This window comes from Mustelus asterias, chromosome 3 (genome assembly GCF_964213995.1).
Source record: "Mustelus asterias chromosome 3, sMusAst1.hap1.1, whole genome shotgun sequence".
Lineage (NCBI taxonomy): Eukaryota > Metazoa > Chordata > Chondrichthyes > Carcharhiniformes > Triakidae > Mustelus > Mustelus asterias.
In genome coordinates this window covers 156226903-156245234 of record NC_135803.1, presented here as the reverse complement: position 1 = coordinate 156245234, position 18332 = coordinate 156226903, and the positions used below count along the sequence as shown (strand labels likewise).

General features: G+C 41.9%; 1 protein-coding gene across 1 annotated transcript in view; it reads right to left on the bottom strand.

The window, feature by feature from the left end:
* txnrd3 (thioredoxin reductase 3) overlaps positions 1-18332 on the bottom strand; it is a 58015-nt gene that overhangs the window by 4969 nt on the left and 34714 nt on the right. The window contains exons 10-15 of the mRNA XM_078209994.1: positions 16013-16105; positions 14109-14185; positions 8243-8399; positions 5747-5854; positions 1673-1768; positions 810-944 (exon numbers count right to left, since the gene is read on the bottom strand). Coding sequence (XP_078066120.1) covers positions 810-944; positions 1673-1768; positions 5747-5854; positions 8243-8399; positions 14109-14185; positions 16013-16105 — 666 coding nt within the window. The remainder of the gene's footprint in view (positions 1-809; positions 945-1672; positions 1769-5746; positions 5855-8242; positions 8400-14108; positions 14186-16012; positions 16106-18332) is intronic.

The following is an 18332-nucleotide window of genomic DNA, read 5'->3' as shown; positions in this document are numbered from 1 at the left end:
GTCATCATTAAGATTTTTAGTTCCAGATATTTTACTGAGACTTTAAATTGTATCACCTGCCGTGGTGGGATTTGAACCCAAGTGCCCAGAGCATTGCCCTAGGTCTCTGGATTTAATTTCATAGAATCCCTACAGTGCAGAAGATGACCATTCTGCCCATTGAATTGGCACCAACTCTCCGAAAGAGCATCTTGCCCAAGTCCATGCCCACGTCCTATCCCCGCACATTTACCATGGCTAACCCACCAAACCAATGCATCCTTTGGAAATGAAGGTACAATTTAGCTTGGCCAATCTTTGGACCGTGGGAGAAAACCGGGGCACGCAGAGGAAACCCACCCAGACACAGGGAGGGAACGTGCAAACTCCACACAGTCACCCAAGGCCAGAATTACCACTGCACCATTGTCTACCCTTACACCAGAATGTTATACTAGAATTTTACATGGTCAGTCTTTAGTTAGTGCCAAGTAGTTATAGGGAACACTTGGACTCAACTGGTAAAGCAGGCTCTGATTGATAGCTATCAGATTCTCCTGTTGAAGAAAAAGTGATGCATATCAATGTCAAGTGCTAACAGGAAGGTCACACTCAACTAGTGCTTCTCCCCTAGGTTTAAAGAACAAATAGACCAGTCAAAGTAATTTGGAGAAACTGCCAGAAACCACAAGCTAGAAAAGGAAAAACAAAATGTGAAGTGCAAGAAAAGCCACAAAGGGATCTGATACTTCCAATGTACTTTTTTTGCAATACAATAATGAAGAAGAGTTATGATAGAGAATGAAAACGGACAAATATCCAAGCCTTACCTCTGCACAGGTTGGGTGTATGCCAATGACGCTGTTCAGTTGATCTTTGGTCATACCACATTTCATTGCTGCACCAAAACCTTGAGTGATTTCTCCAGCATTCGGACCAAGCACATGGAATCCCACCACTCTGTACTAGAACCAGAAGGAAAGTTAATTTAATAAGTCTGCTGATAAAATTGGTACTTACAATTAACCATGAGTGCATCTTCAAAAGTTCAGCTGAAGATCCAAAGTTGCAACCTGTTATCTGGAATATGAAAGTTAAATATTTCCACTCCTGACTTAACTCAAAGACTCTTTCAAAAAAAATATTTATCTTCTCTGGTAGAGGCATTCCATTATACAAAACTGTTTTGGCGGCCTATGATCTGAGAAATGATAAGAGGGTTAAGTATTTAAAAAGCTCCCACTGAATTTCCAAATAAGGTGTTAACATGTCATAACAGAAAGGATGTGGAGATGCCGGCGTTGGACTGGGGTAAACACAGTAAGAGTTTTAACAACACCAGGTTAAAGTCCAACAGGTTTATTTGGTAGCAAATGCCATTAGCTTTCGGAGCACTGCTCCTTCGTCAGATGGAGTGGATATCTCATATAACGGAAAGGAGCAGAGAACCCGAGGGAAGGGATGAGTGGAGGAGTTGCTGAGCAGGGGCAGATTTGGGTTCTGTTTCCATGCTGGAAACCTCTATGACTCTAAGTCCAACTCCTGAAATATTCTTGTGAAGCTCTGCTTCAAATCACAAACAGTTGCAGAACCTACTCATGCAATTTGAGCAGGAAAGAATCTACTTCAAGTGTCTAAAGTAAATATTATACAGCCACACTGGAAAAAATATTTGACAAACAAAAAAACTTACATGATCCAGCTTTGCGCAAATCACCTTGCCGTAGCAGCCATTCTTACTCCTCCCTGGTATTGTCCACTCCAGTGGCCAGAACATGCTGTGATACACCTGAAATTCATAATGTGAATATTCAACACAAAATTTCAAAATAAAAACATTCAACCAAAAGCAAAAGCTCCAGAAAGTAAACCAAGCATTCAAGGCTCCAGAAATAATTTACTTTTTAAAAAAAGTGCAACATTAGGCATCCTTAAAAATATAGATAGCTCCCTGCAAGCCTAGAGTTCAGCAATATGAAGTGGTGAATTGCCCCTGGGTGTTGCTGAGTAGCTTGAAAGATGTTGCAAAAGCAAACCGTGACAAAGTTCACCAAAAATTGGAACAAGACAATATTTCAAACTTGCACAGCGGCTAAACATGCACTGAACTTACCTAGTCACGTTTTAACTCTATCCATTATATCCAGATAGTCCTCAGTAACAATCTACAAAGTTAGCTTCTACATGTATTTTGATAACATTTTACCTCTTTTCACCACTTCCAGTGGTTGGCTGCATCCCATCAGAATGCTCACACTTCAAATAGTTTTCCACAACTGCTTCCTCCAGCTCAGCACTGGACAAGACGACTTTGGCCCTCTGCATAAACTCTCTTGCTACTGACTCTAACCTCTCCACATTGCCCCCTTTACCATCACGCAAAAGCAAGTAGCCTATAGGCTTCTAACAAGGTCTGTTCAGCTGCTGACGCCTATTTTACCTAGTCCTGATCCCAGACTCTTATCTTCACCCATGCCCTCTCAAATCTCATCTTGCTCATAAGATGCCTATCTGCATTTCGACAAAATTGATCAGCCCAGTGTAACCTCCATGTATCCGAATGCAACTGCTCCATCTCATGTCATGTCCAACACCCCTCCCAAATTACCATACTCAACCCCGTCTTCAAAAAACTTTTGATTTGATTTGTCTCACGTATTCGTATACAGTGAAAAGTATTGTTTCTTGCACGCTATACAGACAAAGCATTCAGTTCATAGAGAAGGAAACAAGAGAGTGCAGAATGTAACATTACAATCATAGCTAGGGTGTACAGAAAGATCAACTTAATGCAAGGTAAGTTCATTCAAGAGTCTCGCAGCAGCAGGGAAGTTGGTTGATACGTGACCTCAGACTTTTGTATCTTTTTCCCGACAGAAGAGAGAATGTCCGGGGTGCGTGGGGTCCTTAATTATTCTGGCTGCTTTGCCGAGGCAGCGGGAAATGTAGACAGAGTCAATGGATGGGAGGCTGGTTTGCGTGATGGATTGGGCTACATTCACGACCTTTTGTAGTTTCTTGTGGTCTTGGGCAGAGCAGGAGCCATACCAAGCTGTGATACAACCAGAAAGAATGCTTTCTATGGTGCATCTGTAAAACTTGGAGAGAGTCGTAGCTGACATGCCAAATTTCCTTAGTCTTCTGAGAAAGTAAAGGCATTGGTGAGCTTTCTTAACTATAGTGTCAGCATGGGGGACCAGGACAGGTTGTTGGTGATCTGGACACCTAAAAACTTGAAGCTCTCGACCCTTTCTACTTCGTCCCCGTTGATGTAAAACTCCTGTCCTTGCAAAGAACCATACTGTATCGAAAATATTGTTACCTTTCAAATCAGTGCCAACTTTCAGTTCTATGTTTGAATCTCTAATCAGATTTCTGCTCCTGCCACAGCAAGAAATTGGCCCAAGTTAAAAAATTATATCCTCTACAATTGTGTTACACTCTGTCTCCTTGCCCACTCTGCAGCCTTTGGAATAATAACCCCATTGTCCTCTGTGGTAACTTGAAACCACAATACAGATAGTTGAATGTGTTGTTTAAAAGAAGGATCTTCATTATATAACAAAATAACAAAACTTAATAGCAGTAACTCAGTACAATAGTAATGACCATGAAAACAGAAGCACTTGTAAAACAAGGTCTTGCTTGCAGAACACTTGCAGACCGAAAAGCCCTCCAAAACCTACACATACTCAGAACTCTCAACCAATGCCAGTAAAAAGAACACTGTACTCAAACTGACACTCTAATATCCTTCAACATTACTCTTCCATTGTCTACTGGAACTGCTCTTTCTCGGTTCCATTTTTATCTGTGCAGCCATGGCCAATTAATCTCAAGAATTGCTTTCCCATTCCCTCCTTGTATCAGTGTCCAGGGACTTTCCAGAGCATCAACTCTTGCACTTCTCACTTTATTTGCAGGTCAGCTTTCACATAAGCTGATGACAGCCAGCTCCAACTCACTTGACTCTTCCAATCCTGTGCATCCTCAAAACACTGTTTGACATCCAATCTTGGATGAGTTGTAATTTCTGCCTCCAGTTAAATATTATGAAGTCCAAAACCATTGTCTCCAGCCCCAGCAATAAATTCAATCCACTCCCCAGCCTTGTTGGGGTAAACAAGGTACCAAAATTGCAAATATAATGGTGGAATCTGAACCAAGTTGTTATTCCATAGCCGTTCGAACATAAATACCATTACTTTCACCTCTAATGTTACCTGCTTCTTCCTGCAGTTTGAGAATTCCAAGTAATGAATATGAGCATGTCACAAAGTATTCTGCACCTTGATCGATGACAGGAGAAACTCAGTGAATTGCTCATTTGCTTCCTTTTCACACAATAACCCTCATGCATAATTACTGTCAACCCACTCAAGGAGAATGGTCTCCTCATACATTATCTACTCCAGTTTCTGGTGTGAATGAATTAAGTTCAGAACAAGGTAGTCAACAGAACAAATTCCAGTCAACACCATACTAGAGCTCGAAACATTTTACAGGAAATCTCTCCAACCCCACCCTGCCACCACCCATCCCATCCAAAAATGCTCCACTCCTCTTGAAGCATTTTCCATGCAAATCCAGACCACAAGACTCAATTTAACCATTGGAAAGCATCACTATCAAATACCATCTTGCTTTCAGTTTACATCCACATGTAATTTTCAAGATGAGTCACTGGACAACCAGAAGGAACCTTGCTCTAACTCAACAACAAAGACCAATTGAATGGACACCATGTGCTTGATTGTCTGCCACCAGACATTTGAATGGACCTACCTCGTATTAAGTTGATCTTTCTCTACACCCTAGCTATGACTGTAACACTACATTCTGCACTCTCTCCTTTCCTTCTCTATATAAGGTATGCTTAGTCTGCATAGCATGCAAGAAACAATACTTTTCACTGTATACTAATACATGTGACAATAATAAATCAAATCAGTCTATATAGGCCATCAAAAGATATGTTCTGTTGAATAGTAATGTCAGAGTAATTAACCGGACATTCCTTTAACAGTAACAATAGCAGAACACATTATCACAGCAGCAACGGGCCTCCAGATCTACATGTCACATCACATGAAGATGACAACACTACAAGCTCTATACAAATAGGACATAGCGAGATATATATTACAGTATATCCACTGGTCACATTCACACCACTGGTCTATTGAACTTCTAATCTCCATTCCCAGGATTTGATCAGCTGAAAGCAAGCTTAGGTTAAACAGATTATATCCATAGTTTCAACTAGGATGATGCAACTAAGACACCCAGTCCTCCACAGCCATCTTGCTTTGGTACTCCAACAGCAACTGACATTTACTGCACAAGATGCTCTATTTGATAATTATGTCCTTTTTATGTCCAATACTTTGCACAGTAACAGAATGAGTGATTATCCCTTCACCAGTAATTGACTATTTTCATAAGCAGTCAAAATGTCAACACTGATCCAGAAATGACCAAGTTACCAAATCTGGAAGTAAGCCAAGCAAACTGTTGGAAGAATAAAGAAATTAAAGATCAATTAATCACATCCCCAAGGAGGTTCAAACACCAATGATTAAATCAGCAAGAAGCTTAAACAGCAGGCAATTGTATCCAAATCATTGATTTTGGGTCTGCCAATGATGAGTTTTAAAATAAACAAACTCTTTGACTGACCCAGCAGGAGCAAAGGTTCTTATGAGGGCAACAGATCCACTCAACACAAAAAAAGTCCCATTTAATTCAACACTAAAAAGGTTCCTACCTCTATATGTTCTTCTCCATAAAGTGCTATTGCATTTTCTTCAGATAGTCCACAACATCCATATTCCATTGGTGTAAAAACTGTCGTGCACACATTGACATAGTCACACTGAAAAATAAATTGCTATCAACAGGATTGACAGTACTTTCCTCTATTTAGTCTTATTTTAGTGAGTTGAAGGCAAATATTGCAACATATTACAAGTTACACTGCTAATGGTTTCTACCTTCATTACAAGGAAAACAAACTGACAAAGGTTTCATTGTGTAAAAGAAAAGTAGCCAAAAAACCTCCCAGGATATGACTACAGTACTTCTGACAATTTTCACTGCCTGCCATAGTGAAGCAGGAGCTGTAGCTTCACAGGAACGCTGGTGCCTTATCCAATGTCATTCTTTGTCAGCTAAGACAGGACATCGGCAAGTTACTTGAGCACAGCCTGAGCCACTCCACATCACCCAAGATCCAATAATGGTACTTCCAATCGTGAATCACTGGATAACAGATCAGGAGCAAGAACCATGATTGGTCTCCTTCTTCTTACAACTGATCTTGCTGAAATCAGATATAATCAGACTGATTCAGAGATCTTCTGGCTTATTTGCCTTTACCAAATGAGCCACTGGGACAGTCACACAAAGCATGCAGATATTGTACACATAACAAGCAAGTCAAGGGTTATTTAGGACAGGCAGGAAAATGGAGTTAATGCCACAATTAGATGAGCCATGATCTTATTGAATGGAGGAGTCATTCAAGGAAGCAAATGGCCTACTCCTATTCCTTATGTGGGAAAGATGGGACTTGTGCAAGCTGCACTCTAGCAGGACCAGGATCAATATCCTCGCAGGGCTATTTGCTGGTGCTGATGGGGAGGGTTTATACTACAGCAGCAGGGGGAATGGGAACCTGAGTGGGGAGACACAAGAGAGAAACACAAAGATAATGAAAGACAGAAAAGTAGAAAGCAACAGTGGAAGGCAGAGGAAACAAGGGCTAGCCAGAAAATAGGGCCATGATACAAAGAAAATGTGTAAAAATATTAAACAGACAAGACTAAAGGCACTGTATCTGAATGTACAGAGCATTCACAATAATGTACACAAATTAACAGCACAAATTGGTATACACAAGTATGATATGATTACAAAGACATGGTTGGGAACTGCATATCCAAGGGTATTCAATATTTAGGGAGGACAGACAAAAAGGGAAAGGAAATGGGGTGGTGTTATTAGTTAAGAAATAAATCAGGGCAGTGGAGAGAGGGGATAGTAGCTCAGAAAATCTAGGTGTAGAATTAATCTTGGGTGGAACTTAGAAGCAACAAGTAGTGGAAAACATTAGTTGGAGTTGTCTATAGGCTCCAAACAGAAGTGGCAAGATAGGGGATGGTATTAAACAGGAAATTTGAGATGCATGTAACAGTATGCTGTGCTACAGTAATCATAAGTGACTTTAATCAATATATAAATTGGGCAAATCAACAATAATACAATGGCACGGACCGAAAATTGGTTAACAGATAGGAAACAGATTGGAATATAGTAGGGTCTTCTTTGAAGTGGCAGGCTGTTACTCGTGGCTTCCTCAGAGATCAATGCTCAAGTCTAAGCTATTCACAATATACATCAATGATTTGGATCAGGGAACCAAATGTAATATTTCCGAGTTTGATGATGACACAAAACTTGGTGGGGAAATATATTAACAGACTTCAAGATGATTTAGACAAGTTAAGTGAGTGAGCAAAAATGTGGCAGATGCAGTATAACGAGGATTGTCATCCACTTTGAATGGAGAAGCAGCATGGCAGAGTATTATTTTAATGCTGATAGATTGGGGAATGTTGACATACAACAGGAACTAGATGTCCTGTACACCAGTCACCGAAAGCAAACATGCAAGTACAGCAATTGGTTAGGAAGGTAAATGGTATGTTGGCCTTCACTACAAGAGGACTTGAGTACAGGAGCTGGGACATTTTATTGCAGCTGTACAGGGCCTTGGTGAGACCACACCCAGAGTACTGCATGCAGTTTTGGTTTCCTTATCTAAGAATGAATATACTTGCCATAGGGGGAATGAAGCAAAGGTTCACCAATCTGATTCCTGAGCTGGTAGGATTGTCTTATATGGGGAGATTGGGCCCAACTTTCACTAGAATTTAGAAGAATGAAAGGGGATCTAATTGAAACATGGTAAAGCTCTGACAGGGCTGAACAGACGGCATGCAGGGATGTTGTTTCCCCTAGCTAGAGCATCTAGATCAAGGGGTCACAGTCTCAGGATACAGGGTAGGCCATTTAGGGCTACAATGAGACATTTCTTCACTCAAGTGGCAAACTTATGGAAGTCTCTACCACAGAAGGTTGTGGAGGCCAAATCACGGAATATATTCAAGGAGGAAATCGATAAGATTTCTAGACTCTAAAGGTATTAAGGGGTATGGGAAAGTGTTGGAGTATTTCTATGTTTAAGACGACAACATCTTACCTTCACAGTAGAACCTGCGTAGAGCCTGCGTGCTAGCAACTTCCCAGCCTGAATAGCAACGGGTGTGAGCTCTGGTTTGCCATCAATGACATCGCCTACAGCGAAGATGTAAGGTACATTGCTCCTTTCTTCATTATCCACCAAGATTTTCCCATTTCTAAGAATATATCGAAAGTAAACTATTGCAACAAAATCTTGATTTCTAAGCTAATCAGACTTAGATACTTGAAAACCAACAGCAGCCTCCAAATGTAGTATTGAGACATCGCACCCAACAAAAAAACCCTACCATTTTACTAATTTCCAGGTCAGAGGCTTATTACAAATATCAGACCTTCATTTACAGATTTGAAACTAATCCTTGCAATGAGTGATCTTTCATTTTTAGGGGAGATGGTGAAGTAGTGGTAATGTCACTGAACTAGCAATCCAAAGGCCCAGGCTAATGCTCTGGGGACATGGGCTCAAATCCCACTACGCAAGCTGGTGTATCTAAATTCAATTAATAAATCTGGAATATAAAGCTAGTTTCAGTAATGGCGGCCGTGAAACTATCAACTGTTATAAAAACCCATCTGGTTCACTAATGTTCTTTAGGGAAGGAAATCTGCTGTCCATTTTTCTCTCAAGTGGGTTGCGAATCTCTGGAACACTTCCTCAAAAGGCATTGAAAGCAGAATCATTGAATATTTTTAAGGCAGAAACAGATAAATTCTCGATTAACAAGTAGCCAGAAGGTTATCGAGGGTAGGCAAGAATGTGGGGTTGAGGTTACAATCAGATCAGCCATGAGCTCATTGAGTGGCGAGAAGGCTCCAGGGGCCTGCTCCTGCTTCGTATGCCTGGGTGAGTGCAGCTCCAACAACACTGTGTCCATCACACAAACCAGCTTCCCATCCATTGACTGTCTACACTTCCCGCTGCCACGGCAAAGCAGCCAGCATAATTAAGGACCCCACGCACCCCGGACATTCTCTCTTCCACCTTCTTCCATCAGGAAAAAGATACAAAAGTCTGAGGTCAGGTACTAACTGACTCGAGAATAGCTTCTTCCCTACTGCCATCAGACTTCTGAATGGACCTACCTTGCATTAAGTTGATCTTTCTCTACACCCTAGCTATGACTGTAACACGACATTCTGCACTCTCTCCTTTCCTTCTCTATGAAGAGTATGCTTTGTCTGTATAGCGCATAAGAAACAATACTTTTCACTATACTAATACGTGACAATAATAAATCAAATCCAATACATCATTCAAAGGTCAAATATAATTGAACAACTTTTAGTCTGACAAATTTAGTATCTTCAAAAGGGTCAGTCTCATAACATGCGCATGTGCAGACAAATTTTCTTTCATTAAAGTAAATATAGTATAGCCATATTTGACGACACTAATGTAGAGTTGCATTTCTGGGCATATTTCCTAAGTTACAAATTGCATGAAAACTTTGTAAACCTTCTGCAATGCCAGTGTCATGACTAGGATTTCAGAAATGATCAACTAAGCAGAACACATACACCTGTTGAGCCACAGTGGCACGTGGAATCTCAAGTAGCTTTAGGGGCGACTTGTTTTATAACAGAAGCCGCTCAAACACCAGAAGAGAGACATCTCAGTGCAAGTGTCACAAACAACTGACTTCAGCTTTATTGTTGCGCATTTCCCAAAGAAATTGGACTGCAGTCAAATTTAAAATTGCCAAGTCATCCTACCTCTGCCAAAAAATATATTTATCGAATGAAATCCAAATCTAGTCACAAGCAATTCAAGGTCACCACAATTTCTCTCTTTTTTGGCACAAGTCACTGTTTATATTGCCATTTTACTTCACAGATTAACTACTAATTAGAAGACTTCACAATATAATATGTACGTTCAAGATAAAGGAAATGGGTTGAAATGATGGGGAATAAAATTTTAAAAATCTAGCTGTGAAATTTGGCATCTGCCTAAATGTTTTACTGAAATCCCAGAACAGTGAAAATGCAACTGATTCACAAGGTAAAAGAGTGAATATTCACACTTCAAATTCTCGAAACAAAAATTCAGAATTAAGTAGTTAAGTTTGATTACAGCCGTGACACCAAAGCCAGGTGTGTATGAGATAGGGTGATGGAAAACACAATTAATGCAGTGACCTATCGGAAGTAGTTTTCAATTCTAGTTGCTATCTTTCATGGAAAGGACAGGTCAATTCTATAATCTGTCACTTCCTCCTCAAACATCCTGCAAATCACTGACAATAATGATGATGATCATTTGGGTGAAGTACTGCCAGGTGCGTAAAGGACATAGAACATAGAACAGTACAGCACAGAACAGGCCCTTCGGCCCACGATGTTGTGCCGAGCTTTATCTGAAACCAAGATCAAGCTAAAGGAGTACAGATTTTTTTTTTAAAGTACAAAAATCATCAGCCAGGTTTCATTCATAACTCAGAGTTAGAAGATTCTGGGTTCAACCCCACGGTCCAGACATGAACATGATCCGGGCGATATGGTGGCACAGTGTTTAGCACTGCTGCCTCACAGTACCAGGGACCCGGGTTCGATTCCTGGCTTGGGTCACTGTCTGTGTGCAGTTTGTACATTCTCCCTGTGTCTGCGAGGGTTTTTTTCCAGGTGATCCAGTTTCCTCCCACAGTCAAAAGATGTGCGGGTTAGGTGGATTGGCCATGCTAAATTGCCCCTTCGTGTCAGGGGGACTAGCTCAGGTAAATGTGTGGGGTTATAGGGATAGGATCTGGGTGGGATTGTGGTCGGTGCAGACTCGATGGGCCGAATGGCCTCCATCTGCATTGTAGGGTTCTATGACGCATCAACAATGCAGAACCCCCAATGTACTGCAGTGGGAGGGATATCTTTCAGAGGAAACTTTAAAAAGTGACCAATTACTTTCTCAGTAATGTTTATAGAGCAATCACTTGGCTCATTGCAGTATGCAAACAAACCTCTATCTGCTTGTTCTCATAACAACCATAATTTTGTCAGCTAGCCAAAAACATATTGATCAAGAAAAACACTGACCAAAGGTGTCTGGTACTGTAAGGGGCTACTTTTCTGGGAAGTTTCTATATGGATTGCACTGCAGACCTGCTCTAACAAGCTGCATGGAATTTCACACCTGTGGGGTGTCACCATCGACTTCAAAAAGGGAAATGCAAAGTGCTGAATTTTAATCAGCAGCAAGGACAAGGGGAACTGCTAACCAGTCAGACACACCCAACAAACACTCAACGCCAAGGACGACAAAATAATCCCATCTCCTGTTGGTTTCAATGAGTCAAAAATTGAAGTTAAAGATTGGGGGGGTTTAAAAGAACTTTCAAGTCAGACAGAAATATAGGTCATCAAATTAATCTGGAAAAACTGAAGCAGTAAAAAATCTCAATCTTTCTCTGAAGCAATGGTTGTGTCCAGCAAGTGCAGCTGATCTTCAATTCAACTTTTAAAAAATTTGTATACAGGGTGTGTGGGTGCCGCTGGCAAGGACAGCATTTATTCCCCATTGCTAGATTGCCCTGGAGAAGGTGGTGGTGAGCTGCCTTCTTGAATTGCAGTAAGAAGTTTAACACCACCAGGTTAAAGTCCAACAGGTTTATTTGGTAGCAAAAGCCACACAAGCTTTCGGAGCCCCAAGCCCCTTCTTCAGGTGAGTGGAGTCTGAAGGGGCTTGAGGCTCCGAAGGCTGTGTGGCTTTTGCTGCCAAATAAACCTGTTGGACTTTAACCTGGTGTTGTTAAACTTCTTACTGTGTTTACCCCAGTCCAACGCCAGCATCTCCACTTCTAGAATTGCTGCAGTCTGAGGTGTAGGCACACCCAAAGTGCAGTTAGGGAGTTCCTGGACAGTGAAGAAATTACAATATATTTCCAAGTCAGGATTGTGAGCGACTTGGAGGGGAAGTGGTTGTGTTCCCAGGCATCTGCTGCCTTTGTCCTTCTCGTGGGTTTGGACGGTGTTGCCCAAGGAACTTTGGAGAGTCCCAACAGTGCATTGGGAGCATTTAATAAACGATGCACTTCAAACAGCCGCAAGGCTCAGTAACTTCTGAAATGTGTGCGCACGCACATGCGTGCTTTCACATCTTATTATTTTTTTCAGGTTTAGTAACTAAAAAACTTATTCTGATTCAAGAAAACAAAGTTTGATTGGCTCCTTATCAAATCAATACATTTGGATTTATATGGCATTTACAAGGAGGGCTAAATACAGGGGAGACAGTTCACTCCCCCGTACCTGTTCATAACATACAAGTCACTATTTGAAGTAAATTTTTCTTTTATATAAAAATGCTCTGTATAAATGTAAAATTGTAAGACTGTACAAGCTGATCACCAACGAATACGATTGTCCACCTAAGAAACTTTGTGTTATTGGTCATGAGTTCAGAGTGTCCAGGCGTTGTGTCTATGCTGTATTTCTTGAGGCAAGCCTTCAGGGTGTCTTTGAAGCACTTTCTTTGTTGTCCTCTTGTTTGGGAACCTTCCTTGAACTGCGCAAAGGAGATATGCTTTGGCAGTCAGGATTCTGACATCATAAGCACACGGCTGGCCCAGCAGAGTTGGTTTTGGATGATCAAGGCCTCGATGCTGGTGCTCTCATCTCCTTCAAGGATGTTGACGTTAGTACACCTGTCCTCCCATCTGATGTGGAGAATCCGTCTTGGACAGCATTGATGGTACCTCTCCAGGGTCTTGAGGTGGCGTCTGTACGTAGTCCAAGTTTCTGAGCTATAGAAGAGTTGGGAGGACCATTGCCTTGTACAGGATGGTGCCAGCACAAATGTCATGGTTGAAGACTCTTGTCCACAGGCATCTAAAGGCAGCATTCGCAGATTGGATACGATGTTGGATCTCCGCATTGATGTCAGCTTCAGATGAGAGGTGGTTCCCCAATAGAAATGTTCCATATTTGGGAGGGTTTTTCCATTGTTCTGGATGGAGGGAGAGACCAGATATTGTCCTGGAGTGGGTTGCTTAAGGACTCGAGTCTGCTCGAGGTTGAGAATGAATCCTCGATGTGCTTCCGGGAAGGTGTTAAGCATGGCTTGGAGATTCCCTTCTGAGAGAACAGAGATGGCGATGTCATCCACATACTGAAGTTCCATGAGCGATTCAGTGTTGATTTCAACCAGCCAAAGTTGCAATGCGTTTTGTCCATCCTGCAAATTATATCTACTCCACTGGAAAGCTTGTTCTTAACAAGGGTGAAGAATGGTGGCCATGAAGATGGAGAGAGAGGGGGGGCAATGACACACCCCTGCTAGACTCAGTCTTGATAGGATCAATAGGGCAGCTCGGTGGTGCAGTGGTTAGCACTGCTGTCTCTCAACGCCAGGGACCCAAGTTCAATTCGTGGGTTTCTTCCAGGTGCTCGCTCCGGTTTCCTCCTCCACTCCAAAGATGAGGGTCAGGTTGATTGGTCATGAAAAATTGACCCTTAGTGCCAGAGGCAAATATGTTGGGTTAGGACCTGGGTGGGATTGTTGCTGGCGCAGGCTCAATGGGCTGAATGGTCTCCTTCTGCACTGTAGGGATTCTATGATTCTATGTTGCACAGACAGGATTGACCTCCATTGCTTGGAAATAATGCAGCACAAAACTGTACCAAAGCATTTTGGGTCCATGTTTATGCATGCCAACCTTGTGCCATTCAGAAGCAAACTTATATTTAACAGACAATTTGAAGGAAGCAATTATGGATGTTTCTCCCCTCCCCCCCACAACTACCAAACCACCCCCTCATTCCTTCAGCTGAATTCCAGCTTTTCCCCCAATTCAGCTCCAATATTTGCAGACCAGACTCAAAATGATTTCAAGAACTTTTCTGCAAACTTTAATCTTGTGAAAAACACAACTTACTTTTGATTTAGATGAACGCCAATCTTTTCTAGGCCAATGTGCTTGGTGCAAGCGTCACGTCCCACAGCGATTAACACCTAAAGAGGAAATCCAGTATCACATTTCCTGGTAATTATTAAAGGCAATTTCCCATACCCTCTTGAAGCTATTAATGGCAAACAAAGATTTTTTTTTAAATAAATTAACCGTTCATTCAGGTTCATTTGGAAATTTAGACTACTTTTCCAATCCGAAATAAAACCACTATTCAAATAGTAATTCTGAACCTTGCATTAGAGCTGCCACATTCCATCTTCCCAATCTAAATTCACACTGGGAGAACTGCCAACTTACCATAGCTATTCATGGATCGGAAATAATCTACCAACTTCAAGAACAAGAGCAGGAATGAGGCTGTATAAGACTCTGGTCAGACCCTATTTGGAATATCGTCAGCAGTGTTGGGCCCCATATCCAAGGAAGAATGCGCTGGCCTTGGAGAAGGCCCAAGGGAGGTTCGCAAGAATGATCCCACGAATAAAGGGTTTGTCATAGGAGGAGTGGTTGAGGAGTCTGGGTTTATACTCGATGGAGTTTAGAAGGATGAGGGGGGGGGGGAGAGAATCTATTTGAAAGTTACAGAATACTGAGAGGCCTAGATAGAGTGGATGTGGAGGGGATGTTTCCACTAGTGGGAGAGACTAGAGCTCGAGGGCACAACCTTAGAGTGAAGGGACGCTCCTTTAAAACAGAGATGAGGAGGAATTTCTTCAGCCAGAGAGTGGTGAATCTGTGGAATTCATTGTCACAGAGGGCTGTGGAGGCCAGGTCATTGAGTGTCTTTAAGACAGAAATAGATAGATCCTTGATCAATAACGGTATCAAGGGTTATGGGGAGAAGACAGAGGAATGGAATGAGAATCATATCAGCTATGATCGAATGGCGGAGCAGACTCGATGGGCCGAATGGCCTGATTCTGTTACTATATCTTATGGTCTTGTTTGGGGACGGGCAACCAATGCTGGCCTAGTCAGCAATGCCCTCATCTCATGAATGGATAGTTTTTAAAAATGTAATGGATTTGGATTTGCAATTAACTAAATAAAAGCAGCTACAGTTCTCTTAACTTACATTAATCCTGCCCCCATTTTGGACATTCAATTGACTGGCTTCAAAACTAGGCTATTTTTACATTCTATCCAGAAATTAAAATTTAACACCAGCAGCAGCGCTGCTGCTGCAAGCTACAGGTGTGTGTTGACAATGATAGGCAAACCCTGTGTGCTGCATCCCTATTTCCCTCTGACACCCTTTTCTCTCCAGCTGATCACTGGTTGATTTGAAGTTAGCTGATCCCAAGGGGACCAGGTCATAAATGACTCAACTCAGCAGCCTCAACTATGGCAAGTAAAAAACAAAAACTTTTCCCACTGCTATCCTGTGTTTGTACCACGCGAACACAACATTCATCTCGATTCTGATAGGCTGGAAAGGTTCAGCCTTCAAACTAAAAGGATGCTGGTCCTTAATGGAAATTGTGATGCTGTTCGCATTGATTTAAGAATTCAATCAAGTAAAAATGTAATGAAACAAATTTGTCAAGAAACTGGAAGTAAAATGTGTTAATAACTGATCAACAGTTGGATAGTCTGGTATACCCAGGATAGGTTCACGAGAAAAATGCTGACGTATTGGCTACTTGTGTCCATGGAACTTCCAAACAGAAAATATGTGCTCTCAGAACAAAAAAATACAAAGGTATTTTGCCAACTACAATGTACAAAGATACAGAAGTGTTGAAGGTTGGAGCGGTGTTTTGATATTCAAGATATAAATTGCTTTTGCTCATGTACCATTTTATACTTATGTTTCTGCAACACCCTGTCAATCAAGACAGATGGGTAGCAAAAGGCATTGTACTCACAGTGTTGTATTCACCATCAATGACCTCTGTACTTATTGTGGACTTTGCAGTCACTTTAAGTCTTCCAGGTGTTCCAACCTCCAGCTGTTCAATCTACAGAAACAATTGGGGAACAAATCTGAGGCTTACGGAAGATATATATAAACTTGGAAAATGCATGAGAAATAAATTAGAGCTTTAAACTAATTTGATGGCTTCTAGAAATTTAGAAAAGTTGACATTCACTAATACTTATGAATTACAATCAAATGCCAATGCTATTGGTCTATTAATTCCTGCCAATTAACTTTTAGCAGTAAATTTGGGAATTAATTGGCAATGGGGAATGGCAGTGGAGAGGGGAGGGAAGATAATTAATGATCCAATAGAACTATATGCTCAGCTAAGAAGGCTGATGGGTAGACTCATGGATGGATAATTTAATACAGTAAGAAGTTTAACAACATCAGGTTAAAGTCCAACAGGTTTATTTGGTAGCAAAAGCCACACAAGCTTTCGGAGCTGCAAGCCCCTTCTTCAGGCAAGTGGGAATTCTGTTCACAAACAGAGCATATAAAGACACAAACTCAATTTACATGAATAATGGTTGGAATGCGAATACTTACAACTAATCAAGTCTTTAAGAAACAAAATAATGTGAGTGGAGAGAGCATCAAGACAGGCTAAAAAGATGTGTATTGTCTCCAGACAAGACAGCCAGTGAAACTCTGTGGGGGTTACAAATAGTGTGCCATGAACCCAATATCCCGGTTGAGGCCGTCCTCGTGTGTGCGGAACTTGGCTATCAGTTTCTGCTCAGCGACTCGGCGCCGTCGTGTGTCGCGAAGGCCGCCTTGCAGAACCTCTCCAAGGCGGCCTTCGCGACACACGACGGCGCAGAGTCGCTGAGCAGAAACTGATAGCCAAGTTCCGCACACACGAGGACGGCCTCAACCGGGATATTGGGTTCATGGCACACTATTTGTAACCCCCACAGAGTTTCACTGGCTGTCTTGTCTGGAGACAATACACATCTTTTTAGCCTGTCTTGATGCTCTCTCCACTCACATTATTTTGTTTCTTAAAGACTTGATTAGTTGTAAGTATTCGCATTCCAACCATTATTCATGTAAATTGAGTTTGTGTCTTTATATGTCCTGTTTGTGAACAGAATTCCCACTCACCTGAAGAAGGGGCTTGCAGCTCCGAAAGCTTGTGTGGCTTTTGCTACCAAATAAACCTGTTGGACTTTAACCTGGTGTTGTTAAACTTCTTACTGTGTTTACCCCAGTCCAACGCCGGCATCTCCACATCATGGATAATTTAAGGCAATGGTAACACATGCCCCATCTTCCTACACCATGCCCCACCAGTTTATAAAAAAATCATGCTCTGTCCGTCCTCCATAATTACTCGATCCCAATACTGCAACCCTCTGGTCTCATTCAAAAGCACCTCATCAACAGGGCCCAAGAATCTCTCTTCAGACTTCCTTCAAACCCTCTAGTTGCCCCTCTAATCTCAAGCCTCCAGTCCACAATTTCACATCACTGAACAATCCCAGTGCTTCAGACCTTCTTTCCCAAATGCTCCCAATATTGTCAGGACTTCTGGCACAAAACCATTAGGTTGAACTAACATTTGCTCTGATACATATTAAATGAACTTGCCAAATTAGACTTTTGCTGCCCCTTCTCCTCCTTCCTTACACAGAATGACTGCTCATAAGCTTCAAATGTTTTATTTATTTGTTCATGGAATGTGGGCATCGCTGGCTAGGTCAGCATTTATTGCCCATTCCTGAGGACACTTAACAGCTCCAGGGACCTGGGTTCGATTCCCGGCTTGGGTCACTGTCTGTGTGGAGTTTGCACATTCTCCCCGTGTCTGCGTGGGTTTCCTCCGGGTGCTCCGGTTTCCTCCCACAGTCCAAAGATGTGCGGGTTAGGTTGATTGGCCATGCTAAATTGCCCCTTAGAGTTCTGAGCTGCGTAGGTTAGAGGGATTAGTGGGTAAATATGTAGGGATATGGGGTCGGGCCTGGGTGGGATTGTGGTCGGTGCAGACTCGATGGGCCAAATGGCCTCCTTCTGCACTGTAGGGTTTCTATGATTTCTATGATAAGCAACTACATTGCTGTGGATCTGGAGTCACATGTAGGCCAAACCGGGTAAGGACCAATAGATTTCCTTCCCTGAAGGACATTTTAATTCCAGATTTTTATTCAAATTTCACCATCTGCCATGGTGGGATTCGAACCCAGGTCCCCAGAGCTATACCCTAGGCCTCTGGATTATTAGTCCAGCAACAATACCACTGTGCCACTGCCTCCCCCATATGT